At 36.1% G+C, this 22,036-nt stretch overlaps 1 protein-coding gene across 7 annotated transcripts in view; it reads right to left on the bottom strand.

The window, feature by feature from the left end:
- Nucleotides 1–22,036, bottom strand: part of MITF (melanocyte inducing transcription factor) — a 224,653-nt gene that overhangs the window by 69,757 nt on the left and 132,860 nt on the right. For 4 of the 7 annotated variants that reach the window (XM_010350113.3, XM_003939461.4, XM_074404542.1 and 1 more), the window contains one exon: nt 15,497–15,746. In XM_010350113.3, coding sequence (XP_010348415.2) covers nt 15,497–15,746 — 250 coding nt within the window. The remainder of the gene's footprint in view (nt 1–15,496; nt 15,747–22,036) is intronic. The other 3 variants (XM_074404539.1, XM_074404540.1, XM_074404543.1) reach the window with 1 other exon arrangement.

Below are 22,036 nucleotides of genomic sequence, written 5' to 3'. Positions count from 1 at the left end.
ATTCCAAAGCAAATGAGTCAAAACACTTAGAGACTAGATAAAAATGATTATGCAGTTTCATTAGCAATGAAAACACAACATAGATCACTTGTTTTCATCAGTTGACTGGTTCTGCAATGTAGGTCCTGTGACTTAGGGGTGAAAGGCTGTGATTAAATGTATTTTGAACCTTTACTTGCCCCAAAATAAGAAGGCTTTCAAAAGTGAACAGTTAATGAAATCATATATAGTCACTCCTAGAACCAAAAATTGTTGGCCTCTCAGCTTATAAGTGAAAGCTTAATTTCAGAATCAAGAAACATTTTGATAGCCTGATGTCTATTAATTTTTCTTGAAACTTTAACCCCAATTTTTACCACTTTCCACAGAATTTTCTATAAGTAAGGATTTAACAGCTGCCTAATTTGGCTGTCAATCATCAAAACAACATCTAAGACTTTCATGTAGTGGATGTAATTTGGAGGAAAGTTAAAAACTGTGGTCAAGCATCTCACTACTCCCTGTCTCCCCAAAAAATACTGTTAGAGGATTCTACATTGCCAGGCAGTTTTTAAGAATTAAAATTCCTTGCTGCTGCAATGTAATTCAACAGTAATTGATTAAAAGAATCTTTACACATCTGAGTCACTCTAGAGATATTAATTGTAGATCATAGGTAGAATCAACTTTCCTGACCTTTTACCAAAGCATTAAACCTTTTAGTCACTTTTCAAGAACCCATTATGTGGCTCAGTTACTGTGGACTGGGTGTCTGTCTCTGGTTGACATGCTGATGACAGTGATCAGCATTAAAAAGTACTGTGCTGGCACCACCACGCTAAGTTTTTTGCAAGCATCATGTCATTTACTCTTCAGAGCAACCTTATGATTGAGGGACTTTTATTATCTGTGTTATGCAAACAAGGGAATTCAGGTTGAGAAAACATATAGACACAACCAGTCTAACTCCAGAGCCTATGCCTTTCAACACTGCAACCAGATAGCAGGTGTAGGCATAATCACATGCCTCTGGGCAGTAGTTCTTTGAATGAATTTTAATGAAAAATGCAAATCCTAACAGAAAAGCAAAGTTGTTCTAGGAAACAAGGTTCATGATCCAGTGCAGAGGTCCCCAGGGGGTATCTTAGGATGGTTTCTCCTTTTCTCCTCTTACTAGGTAGACTGTAAGCACAAAAGAGAAGTAAGAAGGTGAGAAGGCAATCAGTATCTTCTGGCAGAAGAAAAGTACACTTCATTGCTATATACGAGCCAGATCTCATCTAAGGCTGGACTTGGTCAGCTTGCTGGACATGCATGTTAAGGACTCTAGCATCAGAAAGAGTTGATCTTTCCCGTGGAGCTTCCTAAAATGACCGTTGGTTTTATTTCAACAGGCAGGGCAGGCTGGCCACATGCGCTGGATATACTGCCTTCAGGCAGAAAACTCATACTAAAAAAGAAAAGAGAAAGGAAGAAAAACACTTTCTCTTGATGTCAATGCCCCAGTGTAAAAGACAAAGCCAAGACTATAGCCACGTCAGTAGAAAGACCTTTGATGTCAGAGACAGATCATCAAGGGCCTGCTGCTTGGGAAATCACAGATGTCAGGGGTCTGCAGACTCTCAGACAAAATGAAAGGGCCATTTTGTGCTACTATTTATCTAAATCCAGCTTTTTAAAAAGAGTAGCTTCTAAAAGTAGAATTTAAATAATCCTTGATAGCTAAAAAACATTTACTGAAGAAAAATGGCTTTTTTCTTCAGAGGAGCAGGCAAGACAGGGCAAAGACAATTTTTATGGCAGTAAAAATACTGTGTATGATACTATAATGGTGGATACATGTCATTACATATTTTCCCAAATTCACTGAATGCACAAAACCAACAGTGAACACTAATATAAAGTATGGATTTTGGGTGAAAATGATATGTCACTCTAGGTTACCTGATTGAAGCAAATGTACTACCCTGGGGTTAGAAGCTGTGCATATATATGGATAGGGATAGACAGGATATCACTCTACCTTTGCTGTGAACCTAAAGCTGCTCTAAAAAATAAAGTCTAAAAAATAAAAAATATTATTTTTAAGTAGCTTTCAATTTTAAAAGCTTTCATTTTTAAAAGTCAAGTATTTCAAGGCCCTATCTGATTAGGAGTTGCGCTTTGGTTTTTATTGGTCAGGAAAATCCCTAAAAATGAGAAAAAAAATGAAACAGAGCTCTGATATCAATTTGTACTTTATTACAGCAACATCTACATTTATTAGTAAAAGAAATGCATGGTACATATAAAACAAGTCATTTTAGAGTTTCTGATTGTTATCTTGTCCTCAGTTCACCTCCTCAAGACTTAACAGAATTAATCTGTTTTTAGCAACTCAGCATAAATATATGCATATAATAGAATGTACCGCATGTACAAACTATCCTAAATAGCTATTAGATATTTTGCATCTTCCACTGAGCAACTCAAGGCAACATTTCCTTTGCCTGTCTTACTCTTCCCCTTTCTTCTCCAAGTTTTTGCCCACTGTGCCACTGTTGGAGATTCACCATAACTTTTTACATGTTAAAGGATCTCAGAGGCTCTACAGTAAAGAAATTTATTTGACTTTATTTACATCTGCATTTCCCAATTTTTCTTACATTTCTTACAAATGAACTTCCAGGTTTCTACAGCAGTGATTCTCAAACCTGGGCATACTTTAGAATTTTTCAGAAGGCTGGTTAAAACACAGATGAATGAGCCCTACCGGCAGAGTGTCTGCTTCAGTAGGCCTGGGATGGGCACAAGGAATCTGCATTTCTAACAAGATCTCAAGCCATGCAGCGGCTACCAGTTCCACACTGTGGCTAACAGACCACACTTTGAGAACCCCTGAGTTGTAGAATACTTACCACCACTTGAGGCTAAGTTCTAAAACCTTAGCTTCATGTCAAACTAATGAATAGAGACTTTATATTAAAATTAAATGTCTTGTCAGAATGTTCAATTTGTCTTCCCTCTCTATGAGACACTGGGAAGTCCTATGTATTAATAAAAATGGACACAATTACCCATATTCATAACATTTTATTATGAGTTCTATCAAGATAATTTTAATTAATTAGTTGAAAAAATTCTTTAGGTATGTGATTTGAAAACAAACCTGGAAAACTGAAATCAACTTTGCAGTGGCCTGAATATTTATTAAGATAAATTAACAGATGTTAAGAAAATATTAAAATAGGCAGGATACGGCAGCTCATGCCTGTAGTCCCAGCACTTTGGGAGGCCAAGGTGGGTGGATCACAAGGTCAAGAGATCGAGACCATCCTGGCCAAAGTGATGAAAACCCATCTCTACTCACAATACAAAAATCAGCTGGGCATAGTGGCACGCACCTGCAGTCTCAGCTACTCAGGAGGCTAAGGCAGGAGAATTGCTCGAACCTGGAAGGCAAGTTTGCAGTGAGCTGAGATCACGCCACTGCACAACAGCCTGGTGACAGAGCGAGACTGTCTTTAAAAAAAAAAAAAAAAAAAAAAGTAAGTATTAAAATAAATAATACAGACTCAGAAAATAGATCTGACTCCAAACTAAGGAAATCATGAAATCTGACAATGTGATGATTTTTCTTTCTGGAAATTATAGCATAGTTAACATTTTTGCTCCCTTGGCTTTCTTGCTTTTTGTAATTGCACAAGAATGCGACTTTATAGGCTCTTAGTATTATATGAAGAACACATTAAATCTCTCTAACACAGTTTACTAATTCCAATATAATTGACTCATTGTTTGCATTAGGAATGAAAAGGTGACTAACAAAACGTAAATTATCACTTAGATATTATTTTTGGTTTAATAAGTGGTTGAAAATCACTATCAAAACAGAAAACTTGGGTGCCTAGTGAATTAGAAAAGAATTGTTTCATTGCATTATGAGCTGTGCTGTAACTTCCTAAAAATATAGTGCAAGTTAACTAAGAAAGAAAATTGCCTTAGAGACATCAGCACAAATAAAAATCATATATAAAACCACCACCAAAAAAAAAAAAAACCAGTTTTCAATATCCTTCATGTTAATTAATCTATTATGTAATGTATGATAAAGAACAACATACAGTTAACTAATCTCCTGGTCCCCTAATATCTGTTTCACACCAAGTACATTGATTAAATGCTTATATATTCGCAAGATTTGAGACACCTTTAACATGCCGGACAGGTGCTATGTAAGTGTGATATGCACAGGTTTGAAAAGAACCTGGACCGAGAGTCTGAGTAAGACGTGTGACTAACAAGTCGAAGGCTGTCACCATGCTCAAGTCTGAATGGAAGGCTATAGGCAGAGATGAGTCAAAATGCCATGTTACCGAGGGTGACTCTTTTCTGCTTTCTGCTATAAGACACTGTTTTTGACAGGAGATATCAACTACCCGTAAGATATGTCAGCTAACATGGGCTCCAAATAATGAGCAAGAAAATAATGATTAATTTTTTGTGTGTTTTCTTTGGGGCAGGCAGTAGGAAGGCAGTAATATTGTGTAGATACAATAGTGACATATGAAGATGGCAACTTGGAGATGATAATAATTTCTATATGCATGTGATTAATAATTGTAATTATGTGATTTATTATTACCAATAGTGGAGCAGAATCCTTTCTCGAGCACTTTCTATCTACTTGGCACTATGCTAATGCCTTAGTTCTGTGCTGTCCAATGCAAAAGCCATAACTCATGTATGGCTGCTAAGCACTGGAAATGTGGCTTGTTCAGACTCCTTCGGACTGAACTTTTTATATTGTTTAATTTAAATCTAAATTTAAAGACATAATCAATTTATTTATCAGAAATATTTTGAATATGTTTGAAACAAGTTAGGTATATGAATCTAACTTTTTCAACTACACATTTTCTAAACTCTAAACATAGGTCAAGCAAATTTTCTGATGAACATTTAGTGTCCAAACTGGGGATGTGCTGGAGGTATAAAATACAAATGCAATTTTAAAGACAGCACAAAGACTTAGAAAAAATGTGTGAAAATATCTTGTTAATTTTTATACTCATTACATGTTGAAATGGTATTTTAGATAGGTTAACCAAAATACATTAAAATGTTTCACCTGTTTTTTGTTTTTTACTGTTTTTAATGAGAGTATTAGAAATTTTAAATTTATATACTTGGTTCATATTCTGCTTCTATCGGACAGCACTGCTTTTGTGTATTATCTCATTTAACTCTTAAAAAACTCCCCAGGGCAAGTACTATATTACATCCATTTTATAGATGAGGACACTGAGTCCCCAGAGAGAACAGGAAACATGCCCAAGTTTACAGAGTTTTATATCAGAGGCAGCCTAATCGTAGATTTTGAACAGGGATGCTGATTAAGGTTCCATCTCAAAGCATAATGAGGTCCATCAGTTAGCATTAATGGGAATCTGGCATTCAAATTATAACGTACTACAGTGCTTGAATACCAAGGCTAAGAGGCTGAAGTCATGAGGTTCTGTGCTTCTCATAAATTCAATCTTTTAAGATTAACCTGGCTGTGATAAATATCACCAAACATTTAACAATGCAAAAAAAAAAAAAAAAAAAAAAACCAGTAAAAAGACCCAAAGGCCATTACTACAGCCTGTCTTACCAGACGTAGGATTCAAATTAAATTCCATCAAATCACACGGAGCCAATACCCTTTGACAAGCACTTCACATCCCAAACCTCTAAGAGCCTGGATGTTTTTGTTTTTTGTTTTAAATTTGTTCCCTCTTTCTCTTCACCAAGACACACCAAAAAAAGCCCAGTAAAATGTTGAATGGGGCAAAAGAAAATGCAACAAAGTTAATAGGGGGGCCATAGACGGCCCTTCAGAATTTGTAAAAACACAAAAACAACAGGGCACGTTTCCATCGCTGCACAATATCGCTTTTGTTTAGGAGCCAAGTCCCAGTCTTGAAACGTGTGGGTAATAAATCAGCAGGCATTATTTTAAATCAACCGGTTTTATAAAATAAGCCAAGAGTTGAAAGAGGCAGGACTAATTACCAACATTCCTTGATGAATTACTTAGCGGCGTGTGCTAAGTCAATGTACGTCTACGTCTTGATCCCCAATTTTATCCCGTACTTATTTCCCAGGAGGTAAAAAGAACATGTGGCTAATTAAGGCACCGATCTCCACTGCCAGAAGTACTCAAGGTAAGATTTCTTTCAAAAAAAAAAAAAAAAGAAAGAAAGAAAGAAGAAAAAAGAAAAGGTTCTTTGCCTGGTACTTATTAATCTAATTTTTACTACTTCATTAGAAAAACAGAGCTAATCTTGTCACCTTTAGGCAGTCTGAACTACCATGCAGTGTTCAGAAAAAATGTTACATACTTGTAATTTAGCCAATAAGAATTTCTTAAGCCTTTCCTAACCAGCAGGAATGTCTCTGGTTTGTCACTTTCAATTAAGTCTCAACAAAATTTCCAGCCCCTAAATTTTAATTATACAAAACCCAGGGCCAACAGGGGAGATTACAACAGAGTTATGCATGGTAGTAAGGTATTAGAAATCTGAATTTTGCTTTTCACTTTGGGCCTCTTAACTACTTTTAAAAATTATTTCCCGATCGGGAGATTCAAATCCTTTTGCTCACTTTTAATTTTCAGGATCCCTACACCTTGTTACCTTTCTTCTAGGAAAGACCACTAGAGTTACATAATGTGTCTAAGTCCAGTAAACTCCCCTGACAGAAGAACTGTGCTCCTCAAAAAGTTGTGGGTGACTCTTAAATAAAATGCATTAGAGATATCACTTTACATAAAGAATGCATGCATATGCAGTCCTAGAAAAAAATCATAACAATAATGATAAAGCCTTTGACCACCAACACTTCCAATCCCAATACTCATTCCAGAGACAGCTGGTAGAAACAGTGATATAGATTCATCTAGACCCTTTTGTAGGATGTTCCCTATTTTTTAAAAGAGTAATTAAAACAATTCCTTTTTTAAGACCCTTCTCTCCTTTAACAACCCCCTGCTTTAACTGACTCATATGCTCCAATTTTGATTCATTTCCTTTTCATAAAGTTATGAATTGCTAAATAAAAAAAGGCTAATTTTATAAATAAGATCTGAATAACTGGTATATTATCTGAAGCTAAATTTTTTTTAAGTTCAAAATGATCCTCAAGGAAGTCAATGAAAAGAGACACATTCAGGGCAAGAGCCAATATTCTAGTACTGATTGCAGTTATAAGCTTGAGTGAAGCCACTGTACAGATTTACATATTTTTAACACAGACCACACTCACCGATTTTAGTAGAACAAAGTTAAAATTAGATTTTGCTTATACATGTCCACTGTCTCTGTTCAAAAGCGTAGTTATTAAAGGGTCTTTCAAACTAAGTGGTCTTTCAAAGCGAAGTCCTTTCTTTAATTGTTGGGATTAAGTAAGTAATATTTGTGAAAGAGACTCATGACCCTTCAATACAGTAATGTAAGATTTATTACCACTGATGTTTACTTAAAAGCAAATAGAAAAACAACCAGATTGAAGTTCCAGTTAAGTCCTAAAATATGGCAAGAGCTCTAATATTACAGGGCATATGGGGGAGGGAAAAAACAAAAATCCAACCATAATTTCAGAAGAAAATTGATATCAAAAGTGTATGAGTTTACCGAATTATTTCAAAAATAACTTAATACAAATGTTAGTGAAATATTCAGAACTATGAAGCATATGAATTGTAATAGCATGAACCATCAAGATCTTTAGAATATAAGTGACTTGAGTTATTATTTTTGGGTGTTGTTACAGAAACTTTCACTGTAGTGCTTTTTAAGCCATAATGATGACTATCACTAAAGCATAAATTACCATGGGGCCAATGTACACAAGAAGTCTTTTTATATAATAAAAACACATCCAGTTCTTTCATCTGGCGTATTGTGGAGACTCATGAGGATATTTTAACTATTTAATAAGGAAGCCCCTTACTAATTCAAATGTTTAAGATCATGTATCTTTCTGTTAAGCCTGTGAGACTCCTTTATAGTTTCTCTTTCACCTCTCATTTTGCTCTAATATATTCTGTTACTGGTGATTCTTCAGAAATGTTTACAGAATCTCCTAAGCCCCAAAGAAAACACAGGTGACAGTAGGATATGTGGTTATAAGTAAATAAGGTAGCGTGTGGAGTCTATGTAACCTAGGGCGAGTGATAATCCTCTATGCCTCAGTTTCCCTATCTGGAAAATGAGGCTTATCCTACTTGTTTCCTTTTTTTAGTAAAAAGAATAAATGAGCTGAAAGACATGAAGTGTTCATCCCACCATCTAATACATCCTATAATTAATGTCCATATAGTCAAGAAAGCACAATTGCCTTTCTTCCTCCCAGGTGCTTTAGGTAGCATCACATTCACAACACTAATTCCTTAAAAGTTTAAGGTATGGCTTGAAGCTCTGTAGTAAACATTTGCTACAAGCCCCAAGCTACTGTGTCCTTTGAGAGGCTGAACACTGCTATCTCTCCCTCCTAACATTTCTCAGGTCACTTCCTCCAGGAGAGGTACTACCACTAGTGGCCCATGGAGTTCAACTGCATGAGTTCAAATCCTGACTGCATCACTTACTTGGGTGACTTTTTGGTAACTGACTTGAACCCTTTTTGATAGTTCCTGCATCTATAAAATGGGGATGCTAATAATAACCACCTCACAGAGCAATGGTGAATTTAAATGAGTCAATACAGGTAAAGCTCAATGCTGGCACATGCTGATCATGACTGTTCTTATAACAGTTCTCCTGGGGAGACACAGACTAGCCAAAATATAGGCATCACACCTACAGGAGCCTCCATAAATGGTCCCTACGCAAAACACAAAAGGTTGGGAAAGATGCTGGTTCCTCTGCAGGAATGTTTCTCAATCTTTTACTCATTAGTATCCCAATAAAACACCTTTTTAGACATTTTTCCCCTAATTGCTTCTCCTTCATCCCCATCACCATTAAATTTTAAAAGGCACATATACTGTTTATCTGTTTCTGTACTGGGGCTTTGGAAGTTTACAAACCATTGTAACATCTAAGACTTTTTGTCCTCCAGCAATCCATTTTTGCCCTCCTGTGGGAAGTGATTCCACCCCTGCTGAGGATGAATGCTCTACTGGTCTCATCACATTAAAAAAGAAATTACTGGCTGGGTGTGGTGGCTCATGCCTGTAATTCCAGCACTTTAGGAGGCCCAAGTGGGCAGATCACAAGGTCAGGAGTTCGAAACCAGCCAGCCTGACCAACATGGTGAAACCCTGTCTCTATTAAAAATATAAAAATTAGCCAGGTGTGGTCACGGGTGCCTGTAATGCCAGCTACTCAGGAGGCTGAGGCAGGAGAATCACTTGAACCCAAGAGGCAGGGGTTGTAGTGAGCCAAGATCATACCACTGCACTCCAGCCTGTATGACAGAGCAAGACTCGGTCTCAAAAAAAAAAAAAAAAAAGCAATTACCATTTTGGAGCCTTACTTCTAGGCCCCAGACCTTAATATCTTCCTTACAATAGTACCTTCATTTCCAGCAGTGTGGAATCATGAGAACTGTAAATGAAAGGAGACTGTACTTATCAGTATAGCTTCCTATAACAGGAGGAAACAAGGAGGAGACAAAGAGGTGTCTTCTCTCACGGGAACCCAAAGGAGGAATTTAGTGTCTGCAAAAAGGCTCGTGGAGAAGATGGCAAAGATTCTCCTACTTAAAGAGGGGGCACCATGCTGCATGTCAGCCAGCATTTCATTACTAGCTACTAGTCAGGTATCCACCACGTACATCAGGCCTTATCCACAACCTGATAAAAATCACACCCAGATTCTGTGGTACAAAACCCTTCAGTTACATGAAGATACCCTTGTGGTCATAAAGGGAGGAATCATTTCCATTTTGTACCAATATTGCCAAATAAACCTGTAATGAGAGCTGAAATGTCAATGGTTTCAGAAACTGCGATTAGTTCATAGGCTTAGCTGTGAAAAGGCTGAATATTTTGTTTCAGATAGTTGGTCTCATGGGTCTGCTTTTTTAAGTGGATGAAACCTAAAAATTTAAGCAAAGATGACTTTCTTCAGCCAACATTTCATTACTAGCTACTAGCCACTAAAAGCAGTGCAGACAGAAAAACCAAGTCCGACATTAATCTACAAGCACTTACTGTGATTCTTGCACTACTGAGCCTGTGTTAAGTTTGACTTTACTAAGTAAGACAACTCTGTGGAGCACTTTCTTATGCCAGCCCTGAGATCACTAAATCCTCACCCACAAGTGTTTATAAAGCAGCCTGGGAAGCAAAAGGGCTACCACTCAGTGTCGTGCAGGCTGGTATACACTTGTACACTGAACCAATCAAACTGCTCTCAAGACACAGAGTGAGAAGTCCTTACTCCACATAGGGAAGACTGGAGCTTGAAGCAGGATTCTCAAAGTTAGAGACAACTCAGAAGGAAAATAAATTCTATTTCTTTTGTTCTGTTTGCAAACATGAACAAAGAAAAATAAAGGATTTATATCTATCTGACGAAAACCGCCTAATATATTTCTTCAGACCTCACTCCTATAAAAGGCAATTGGTGGCAGGGTTAGAAAACAGAAAATATCAGGAAGGCTGCACCCTAACTGTTAACAGTAGTTCCTTCCAGGGAACATGATGGAAGGGAGGCGGTAGTAGGCAGGTTAAGATACTGAATTGTTCTGCTGCATTGTTTAAATCTGTTAAAAGTTAACAAGTATTGTCTACAACTTAAAAAAAATCAGTAACATGAGTTTTAAAGAGAGAGAAAATGAACTAATGTGTGACACTGAATGATTCAGATTCTGCAGGGAAATGAGGTTTCTGGGAGGATGAAGTGTTGTTTGTAGAACCTGAAATCTGTCCCTTTCTCTCCCTGAAACACCAACATTGATTCAAAAACAAAAGGAACCAATATTTATGAATGATCCTTGAAATCAAGGCTGACAGGTTGTTTGTGTAAGCCACACTATAGGGGACATAAGTGTATGCTGGTCCATGTGTGAATGGATTGTGCTATTAGAAGAAATCTCAGACACAGCAGGTCTTCATCTTGTGAGAATAACACCTCTCGCAACAGATCCCCTAACTGAAGGGACCAAGGCAAGCTGATCCGAGACACACTACATCTGTTCTGGCTTCTTGCAGCCACCGTGATGCTATTTAGGATCTGTATTCCTGGCTAAATAAATGTGAAACAAAATCTAAGGGTAGGTTGTGGGAGAAGTCCCTTCTGCCAATCTGTAGCCCACCAATCCACCTGTAACTCCACACACAAATTTTCATGTTTCTGTGTTCTACCTAAAAAATAAATCACACCTTGAAAATCTACTCCACACAGATTCCATAATTTACAGAGAAAGACCAGCAGTTCAGTCATCGACTCTTCCCCTCACTAGTGAAATATGGAATGTAAGTTCTTGAAACAGGGTGACAAGGAGCAGGACTTCCAGCCCACTTCGCTAGAATCTCAATCCAAACAAGAGGCAACTTTGATGAGATAACCACCAAATAAACACCCAAGTAAATTTAGTTTACAATGTAGAGGAGCCCAGAAAAAGGGCTTCTGTATTTGACAAACAGCAAGCATCATCACTAATTACAGAGCAATTTGCCCAACTCTTGAGATGATTTGGAGAAAAGGGAAAATTTAAAAATAAATTTCTTCAAAGTACTTGAGAAATACCCTAAAGTAATAAATTTTTTTTTTCTTTTTAAAATGCACATAACCTTTCTCTTAAGCAAAACAGAAAAATTCAATGGACAATCTATTCCAGAGAAGACACTTTGCCTTTGCCTTTGCGATTTTAAATTTCAAGGTGAAAGGAAGGGAGGGAGAGAGAGTGGTAGTGGGGAATCCTTGGCAACTCCCTTCAGATTTCTGAACAGAAAAACATTTTCAAGCTGTAAACTAATGTTTTGAAGCTATCAACTGTCAGAATCCATGTTGGGAAGAGGAAGAAATCCTGATGAACTTGTCAGTCCAGGATGAGCGCAACCAAGTGTTTTTATAATTCATCAAAGTCAGAGAGACAAAACCATGAAAACAGATGCATGATGACTATGCAAATGATTAACTCGGTGGTTTGTACCATGATGCTTCAGCAATAAGGCTGAACTAGTCTACAGGTCGGTCCACAGTTACTCTTTTTTATTTTGTGAAAAAAGCTACATTAAATTTCAAACTTCAGTTTTGTATCACTTGCATGTCAACAAAACGAACTTGTGGAAGAAACTGATTCTATTAATGGTTCTTGATGACGTTTTTGGTTGTTGCTAATTCACAATTCAAAATACAAAGTGTATTCCCACTACAAAAAAAAAATGCATTATGCACTCCAGGTGTTGGTTAATTTATGGTAAAAGAGCATCCTTAAATTACAATACCCAATTGGGTAAGATTATTCTTAAGAAACTTGGAGAATATCTTGGCTATGTAAATATATAGCAATAAGACTAATCATTCCATGTCCACCAAAATGAAAATCAATGTGGAGAAAAATTCATATATTATTAAATCAATATAGAAATCAGAAGCTAATCCTACAAAGATTCATGAACTTACTCACTGAATAATGACCATGTGTTGAGGAATTAGTGATGCAGATTTTCTACCTCTAACCCCAAATCTGACTAGGCCTAAGTTTACCAGATGTCAGTAATTTTTAAACATGCCTTATAAAGCTTCATATTTTAAATTTAACTCTGCCAAAGAAAGGGATTAACCTGAAAACATTGCTTTAGCTTTCTGAAATCAGTCATTCATCCAGATAGTAGAATGTTAGTAACTTAACTTTGGGTGTGTATGAAAACTAAACTATGACCTTTCTTCTCTCAGTTCTTACAAACAACTTGGGAGATGGAGAGATTTAACCAGATCCTTCAGTGCATGTCAGTGTGACTAACTGCATACATCTACCTCCACTGAGAAGTAGGTATGTTCTGTTTTAGCACTTTAAACCCTTAAAAATTAAATGAATTTGCTCAGGCTATACTATGAGAAAAATACTTATTAAATATAATCTGTATCATAATGCACTCAATTTGTATACGTGGTATTACCATTCTTTGAAAATATATATTCATGGAGAAATAAATGCTCCAAGATTAAGCATATTAACTGTTTTGCTATTAACCATTTACTTCATAAAACTATGCTTATGATTTGAAAACTATAAAAAAGAAAAAAATAACCACCTTTCTCTCACTTATCTTTCTATAATGTTTCATAATACTTTTATACACAAAATTTTGAAACTACCAACTATTTTTATAAAGTCCTAAGTCTTTAAGTATCTGAAGCAATCACTTATATGATATTCTTTTAAAGTGTTGTTTTATTTTCTTAAAATATTACCTTAGTGAAATAATATATTCTTATTCGTTTCCTAATTTAAGGATATTAAAATTTGCCTAAATCACTATCAAACATAACCATATAGTTATGCCAATAATTCTTTATTTTTATTTATATGACATAGTTTGCTAGTTTATATAACTGAAGTATAAAAAAGCAAAAGTGAAACAGATATGAACTATATTCAATATAAAAGAGAAATTTACCAAATACTTATTTTTAGTTAGAGTCTGCCTTCCAGTTGTAACAATTTATTTGTGCTTTAACTTTAAACATTTTTCTGGCATACCTAAGTTAGGGGTTGCAGCTCAATCCAGTGTTACCTGGACACAGCAACATATAAAAAAATTGTTATGTTATTCAAACAATTTAATGTAGATTTCAATTTTAATCATTTTCAAAACTAATATATTTAAAGTGATAAAAACATTTAGAAATTATGCACATTTTTAAGATAATCAGAAAATGATGTTTCAACACATTTTCATTTGGGTAATTTCCTCTCTATCAGTCATAGCTACCTTAACAGGAATATTAATTTTAGTAAATATACTTTAACATGGTATCAAACATTACCTTCAATTGGATATAAACCACTACTAGCCCAAATCCACATCAACTCTTCCAAAATTTGCCCTTGAAATTTAAAAAGTAAACTATCACGATGACTAAAATAGACATATTTCTCCACATCTTATTACTATTTAATTAATACAATTTTAAATAACCTAAGGTATATACAAAACAATTATACCCCTGCAGACATGAGACAACAACTTAAATCTTAAATAATACCTAAATTTATAAAAACTTAAATAGTGATCATCAATTTTCATGCAAGCAAAACAGAAAGATTCAATGCGTCATCAATTCCAAAGAGAAAATCTTGGGTTAATTGAGGAGTTAAAAAAAAAAAAAAGGAAAAAAATCCATTAATTGTGGCCATATTCAGAATTTCAAACAATCACATTAGAGTAAAATTTTATGCTAAACCGTTTGGATCTGTTTTGCCCTAATGCAATTTCAGTTGGTTTCTTCATCTGAGTTCCATTATTTCACCACCACATTTTAAGTCTTCGCAACTAAAACATAACTGACTCTTGATTTGTTTTTTAAAGAACCTCTTTCCTACTTCCTGGTAAGGTTCACAGATTGATTCCTGATTATAACACATCATCTCTCTATTTACTTTAATAGTAAACTTTAAATAGTGGGAGACGTTTTTTCTGTGCACATGAACGAATGCGAAAACTAATAATGAATCACCGGCCTGTAAAGTTCACATTGTTTAATGAACAGTAACACTTGAGACTTTTCAGAATGAATCAATTAGGTGAGTAGATAATAAAATAAAATAAAAATAAAAATAAGGAAGTTCCCCTACTTTCAACTTTCCTTGAATCAGTCATATTTAAGAACTGAAATGTTTATCCTTAAACAAGGAGTATCTCCCTATGTGATGTGGAAGACACATGTGTGAGATGGAATTCTATTCTTAGACTTGTCACAATTTTCTCTAGTAATTAGGAAGCTATATGTCCCTAATAGAATGATGCTAACAAGCTCCTGCAGTTTCTACTCTAGCAAGAAATCAAAGAGACCCAAAGCAGACAACTCACTTCAGTAAAAGGATTATGTAGTCTGGTTATTAAAGCGCAGAAAGCTCTTCTTCAGTCTTATATCTGAAGAGCTTTCTAAAAGAGTCAGATTCTACAACCAATATTACATACTAAATAAAAAGAAAGTTAAAGAGTGGCTATGGAAGGTATTTAAGAAAAAATATTTAAGATACACAAGTTATTAGAAGAGGCCCTCTCAGATAGCTCTAATGTTTTGAAACTTTCCCAAAGACAGATGTCATTACAAGAAACACGTATTCCTACTTGCAATTTCTCATGGAACATTGACTCTTTTCCACCATTTATTGAAGGTTACTATTACAGTTACAATGTGTTTGCATCCTTCTTTTAAAACGTAAAGCCAGGTAAAAATTAAGGGAGTTGGAGCTTTCAAATATAATTCTGATGGGCCAGTCTAACGAAATACACATTCAGATATACAAAACACCTAGCAAATTGAAAATAGAAGAGAGTTTAGTCTAACCAACCAGAGTGACACTCACATACCTTAAGGACTTCCATCGGCACCTGGGTGGCAGAGGGAAGGGTGGTGGGCACACTGACGTTTATGGCTGGTGTCTGACTCACGGGCACTCTCTGTTGCATGAACTGGGCTGCCTGCAGCTTCTGCTGCTGCTCCCTGCGCTCCTGCTCCTGCATCTGCTCACGCATGAGTTGCTGGCGTAGCAAGATGCGTGATGTCATACTGGAGGAGCTTATCGGAGGCTTGGAGGCCCCAGGATGCTCCGCGGAACTGCTGTGGGAAAACCAAAAGGCATACATTTAGTTTCCTAATGAGACCCTCCGTTTGCACTTTGGGGTATCCTAAATTGCACCAAACTATAAAATGAGTCTGTGCAAATATAATCAAGTCACAGAATGGTACTCCACATAATTGAAAATCAAGAGGTGACAGGATTTAAGTCATTAGTAGTTGAATTAAAATAAGTCAGCTTGATTGCATCTAGGCATTTTTATCAGGCGGCTTAATTTTTTTTTTTTTTGACATTTTATGCTGCACACTACTCATCACCACCAAATATAGCGCCGCCATATGCACTGCCAAGAAGCAAAGCATCTTAATGGCACCCAAATTTCCACATTTAAAAATAAATTGCTTGATTTGCTTTTTTGTACAACTGAATCTAACCAAATAACTACTCCTACATGTTATCTAAGTTCTTTGAAGAGGCCTAAAATGTTTACTAACAAGGAATTGATTAAAGCAAAGGTGAGCTTTGCCAAGAGGAAACTTTTCTAAGATATGAGAAGTAAAAATAATTAATGAAGGAAGCATTTGGGCCAGAATGTTAACACTGAACTAGACCTCAGTCTTTGGGCAAGGGGGCTGAAGACAAGCTGGTCTGACAAGCCAGTACTTCTCTGCCTGGTTTTCTTTGTGCTGTCTTTTCTTCTGATTCACTTTGGCATGCCCTCTGCTACATTACTATGTGTTCTCTGTGCATTCCCCATGAGGACTACTTCTAATGCTTTTGGTATTCACTCTACCCAAAATTACTTAAAATGCTGAAACCCTACTCACAAATTAAAAAGAAAAGACTTCCTAATTTTCCTAAATATGCTTTTCCAGCTCTATAGTATCATGTTACTAAACCTCTCTCTGCCTTGGTTACCATATCTGGAAAAGAAGGATAACAATAGTTTTCTACCCACTTACCATTTATAAAGGTGAGGGGTGTTCTTTTAAAATTTCTATTGCATCATGTATATTTTAAAGCCCTACTTCCTAGGCATTTGGGGGGATCAAATAAAACAAGGCATATAAATCCCCTAGCACAGTGAGTACCATATAGTACTCCCTCAACAAATGTTTGCTTTCACTATTATTATATCTAGAAAACGTTTCATTGTTTATTTTTCTTTATGTGTGTGTGTGTTTTTTAATATCTCTGTTTAGGTTAACAGCTCAAAGCCTTAGCACCTGGAACAGAAGAAAAGGAACATTTGAGAAAAGATTGACTCTTGAGAAAGTCATGCTTCAAGGTACATATTTATATTTTGAACAATTTTTCCTTGAGTATAAACGCCAGTATTATCTTTTATCTTCTAATACAAGGTAAAAATAAAGCCTTAATATCATTGACCTTCTTCATGAACTCCTTAAAGACAAAAACTTCAAACTCTGAAGGTAACAAAATGCTAGGGGATGAAGAAGTGTTAGTTCTACCCTCACACTATTCCAGAAAAACTACACAATAACAATTTAACAGTTCACCTATTTTCACAACAGGAAATCAGTTCAGTAAATTGTCAGAGAATCATAATGTAACATGATGCAGCCATTCAAAACAGTGGAAAAATATATTTACTGACGTGAATAAAACTACACAATATAATGAACTTAGAAAAGCCATGGACAAAATAGCATTTAAGATAAGATCCGAGGTGTTTAGTTTACTTGTTTGTTTTTAAACAAACTGCCCATGACAAGAAAAAGCGTAAAAATAATGTTACTCTACACCATTGCTTGTTTATATTAAAACAACATTACCAAAAAGCTAAAAAACTGTTCATACAATTTGATTCAGAAATGTTGTGATGGACAATTTTCCTAAAAACTTAAACTTGCAACAACTGATATTATAAAGCTCTTTACAAACTTGAAAATATTTGAATCATCAAAAATTTGCCCAGATTATGAGAATGGTTAAGTATATTATCATACATGAATTCAATAAAATACTACCTAATTTTTCTTTAAATTGCACAACTACGGAGCAAAGTGGGAAATATATGCTACAAGAGTAAATTTAAAAGTAGGGTTCAAAAGTATATTTACATTCTAATTTAAAATGAATGTATACGAGTATGCAACATGATTAGTAGGGAACGGGAAAAGATCATTACAGTTGCCAGAGTAAGAACAGAAATATAGGTAATTTTTTTTCTATCATTTTTCTCCCCTAAAGTCATAGTATTTTTTCAATGGCAGAATATACGCCTCTAGATACTAATTTAAGAACATGAAGAAAAGACTTGAGTGATCAAAATCACCATTTGGCTAAAAGAAAGGAGACAGAATCCAACATAGACAACATTTTGACAATCCGATGGGAAAGTGGTGGCTGTATCCAGCACATCAGCACTCGAAGTGCTCAGCATTCCAGAAAACACAATTTCTCTTTCCTTCATGTTTTCCCACATTTTCTACACACACGCACAAATCAAACAATGTTAATACCTTGCTTATTATTTAATATCATGTACTCATCCACATATTAAGGGCACCTAGCCGTTACTCTACTCAAAATATCTATTCACTTGATACAGCTCACAAAAAGAGCATAAAAAGAAAATATATTTTCCCACTTTAGAGTATGTGTTCAAAGCTCAAGTGTACCTTCCTAAGCCAAGAAAAGAAGGAGAGCTGTGATGAGGGGCATGGTGGGGGTTAAGGAGGGATGGTTATCTAAAAATAAATAAATAAATAAATAAATAAATAAATAAGCAGCCTTACTATTCAAAGCCTGTCAGGTTAAAACATTCCCAGAGAGACTGATCCTTTTGATAAAAACAGGAGCAAACCTTTGTGCTGTAGCAAATGCAGCTGTGGAATAATCGCACTAATTAGCTGCTCAAGACGAGTCATTGGCTGTGATACTGGGGAAAAAATCCTTTCAATTAACAGTAAAGCATTCTTCAGACATCTTAAATTAAAATTTCTAGTTATCAACCACACTAAGTCTTCATACGTGAAAGTCGACAACAACATCACTGAAAACATTTTCTGAAATACCCTTTCTAAAAAAAATAAACATGTATGAAGTAGACCAGTATAAATAAAAAGAAACCCCACTAAAAATAGAGCAAATATATATTTTATATTTCTATAAATATAGTACAGCTCAGCTAATTGACAGTGTTTTAATAAATCTTCCCCCCAAAAGCCCAGAAGTGCAAAGGAAGCATTAGAGTCGCATCATGGCACACACTCCCTGCGGGATATTTCCACTTTGTTAAAGATGACTCCCAGATTCTCAGCTTTACTCTCAATCTTCTAAACATCTCTTTCTCTTAGAAGTAACTGAATCTGCAATTATCATCTTCTAGACAAAAATGATGATATCTGCATGTCATGTCAGCAGGACAAATGAGCATAATGTCTTAAGCACCAAATTGAGGTTTATGTGAGAACCTTACGAGTGGCAACGATGCTCATTTTTAAAAATGAGGACGTAATGCTAAACCTACTAATGATACACAAGGAGAGATGTCCAAATGTATTTAATTTTAAAAGCTAACTGAACTCATCCCAGGCCAGGAAGCTGAATCTTCACTAGATAATCCTAATTCCACGAGTCTGATTCCTTTTAATCAGATTATGTAAAGGTCATTTATTCAACAAATAGTTATTGCCAGGTGCTGAGAATACCTGGTTTCTAATCTCATAGGGTTTAATGCCACAGTCACATAATTCTTCTGAGATGCCTTAAAATTAAGTCAATTACTTAGATTACAGAACTCTGATCCAGTTCCACGTGGGAGGGTGTACATCTCACCATCAGAGAGCACCCTTTGAAAGCCAATGGGCAGAGAGACAAATGCCTTTACTGGCATGTACTGGTATCACTGAAGCCAGGCATGAAACTCCCCTGAGAACTGGGAATTAGTCAACAATAGCTCAAGGAGGACAGCCACTGATTGGACTCAAGTGCTAGCTCAGTCACTGCTGAGCAGCATGACCTTTAATGAGCCACTTGACCTCTCTGGGCTTTTCCAAAAGCCAGCACTTTAATGTGCTGCAGGGATTGGGTCAGTTAATGTTCACTAAATTAAAGTGCTCAGCACAGTGGCTGGAACCTTCAAAGCCTCCCTCTTCTCTATGATGATATAGGTGTATTGGACATGGGTTCTGAACTATCTGGCATAAACTAAATCCCAATAGTTTATTCTACTATCTTCATCAACCACTTAACAGTATCAGAAATTCCATTAAATTCAATGCCCCACAGGTGGATCACGAGGTCAAGAGATCGAGACCATCCTGGTCAGCACGGTGAAACCCCATCTCTACTAAAAATACAAAAAATTAGCTGGGCATGGTGGCGCGTGCCTGTAATCCCAGCTACTCAGGAGGCTGAGGCAGGAGAATTGCCTGAACCCAGGAGGCGGAGGTTGTGGTGAGCCCAGATCGCACCATTGCACTCCAGCCTGGGTAACAAGAGCGAACCTCAGTCTCAAAAAAAAAAATTCAATGCCCCAGCATCCAAATATCTGTCTGCCCAACCCTCACCTTTGACAGTGATGCTAATACTCTTATTATCTCATAGGTACTGGTCTTTGGTCTCAATATCACAGTCCTCTAAGGTAGTACTCTGGTCATCAGTAGTAACCTGGAGATGCTGAAGGAACCATTATTCTTTTATTTGCATTTCCTTTCTTCCCCTTCTCAGGTAGATTCCAGCTCTGTGCAGTAACCTGTGACTGTGGCCCAGTTAATCTACTCTGCACTTTCTAATACATCTGCCTCTCAGCACTGTGGTGAGGATTAAAATTTTTAATAGATATAAAAAGCTTAGCATAACGACTGAAACATGGTCCAATAAACTGGAACACTGTTCAAAAATTAGTAGTAAAAATAATAATATTAATACATGAACATGCTTCTTCTTTTGGATACAAGGAATCTACTTTTCATATGCCTATGTGCAAGTTTGGATCACAGAAGACATGTCTTGTAAAGTTTAGGCAATATCTATTTAAATGAGGGAACTCAAACTTTTGCAGGGATGGAGAGAGATCATTTATTCTGCAAATCTCTCAAGAGCCATAAAATAAGAATTGTAGCATTTTTTCAATAAAAAATCATCTTCATTATAGTCATTTGGCTGACAGAGCTCAAAGCCTAGTATTCACTTGCACTGATGCACAATTTATTTATGTCCAGAAAGAAGCACAGTGGTTGATATTTATACACAGCAGAGACACAGGGAGGTTCAACAGTATCAACCTCCTGTGCAAAAGAGAAAGCTACGTCATGGATGAGTTAAGCTACAGGAGTTTCAAAATGCAAAAGGCTAGCTGAAATAACAAAATTAGCTGAGAACTTTGCCTCAAATAGAAATGCCCAGGCTCATTCCCAGAAATTCTGATTTGTTTAGGTAAGGCCCAGGAATCAATATGTCTACAAAAATTCTGCAGCTGATTCTGACACTTAGCTGATTCTGATGTTTGGAAACTAATAGTAAAATACCCAGGATCACCAATTTGCATAGTAGACCTGGGACATGAACCCGTATCTCTAATTCTTAGACCAGAATACTTTCTTCCATGTCTGAGAAAATTCACATTTCATTTCTCACTTCCAATTAGCCTTCCCAGAGGTCTGAAGAGTCCCTCTGATGCTCAATTCAACATGTTGGATGGGATAGAAGGGGAAGGACTACTTACTCCTGCCAAATAGGCTTTAAGACAAAACAAAAACATCTATCCAGACACTTCCAACAGCCCTTTATGGGTACAGCACTACTGCTTTATCATAAATGAAAGGAACCAATAGGTTGAATCTACAGGAACTACCTCCAACCAGTCTATTCCACCAGCAAAAAGAAATTCTTAAGAATCTATTGAAAGTGCTACCTACTGCAAAAATCAGAGTTAATAAATGGCTACTTTTTAAATTGGTAGTCTAGGTGTCTAACATTTCAGAGTGAGTGAAACTTCTGTTTTGTTTGTGACTAACATTTCTGTTATCTCAAACTTTCCATTCCTTCCAAAGTGATTCAGGATGACTTTTTCACTGTGTATGGCGGAAGAAAATACTAATAAGAAACTATATCATCCCTTGTACTTCAAATAGCTGGGAGTGTAATACATGTAAATATGAAAGTACCAGATATCACAGTTTGGCTTCACACTGAGATCTTCTGGACTTCCGTCAACACCTAACTTGGGTTTTAGTTGACAAGAAAAAGAAAGAAGATCTGCCAAGATTCCACCTTTTTAAGGGTAACATTAGCTGCTCAGATAATAAATACTCCAGGTCTTTGGCATAGAGAAAATACAAAGCCTTGCAAAACATGGCCT

Source organism: Saimiri boliviensis, chromosome 8, assembly GCF_048565385.1.
Source record: "Saimiri boliviensis isolate mSaiBol1 chromosome 8, mSaiBol1.pri, whole genome shotgun sequence".
Lineage (NCBI taxonomy): Eukaryota > Metazoa > Chordata > Mammalia > Primates > Cebidae > Saimiri > Saimiri boliviensis.
Note: the sequence above shows the minus strand (reverse complement) of the source record. Positions and strands in the feature narration are given on the sequence as shown.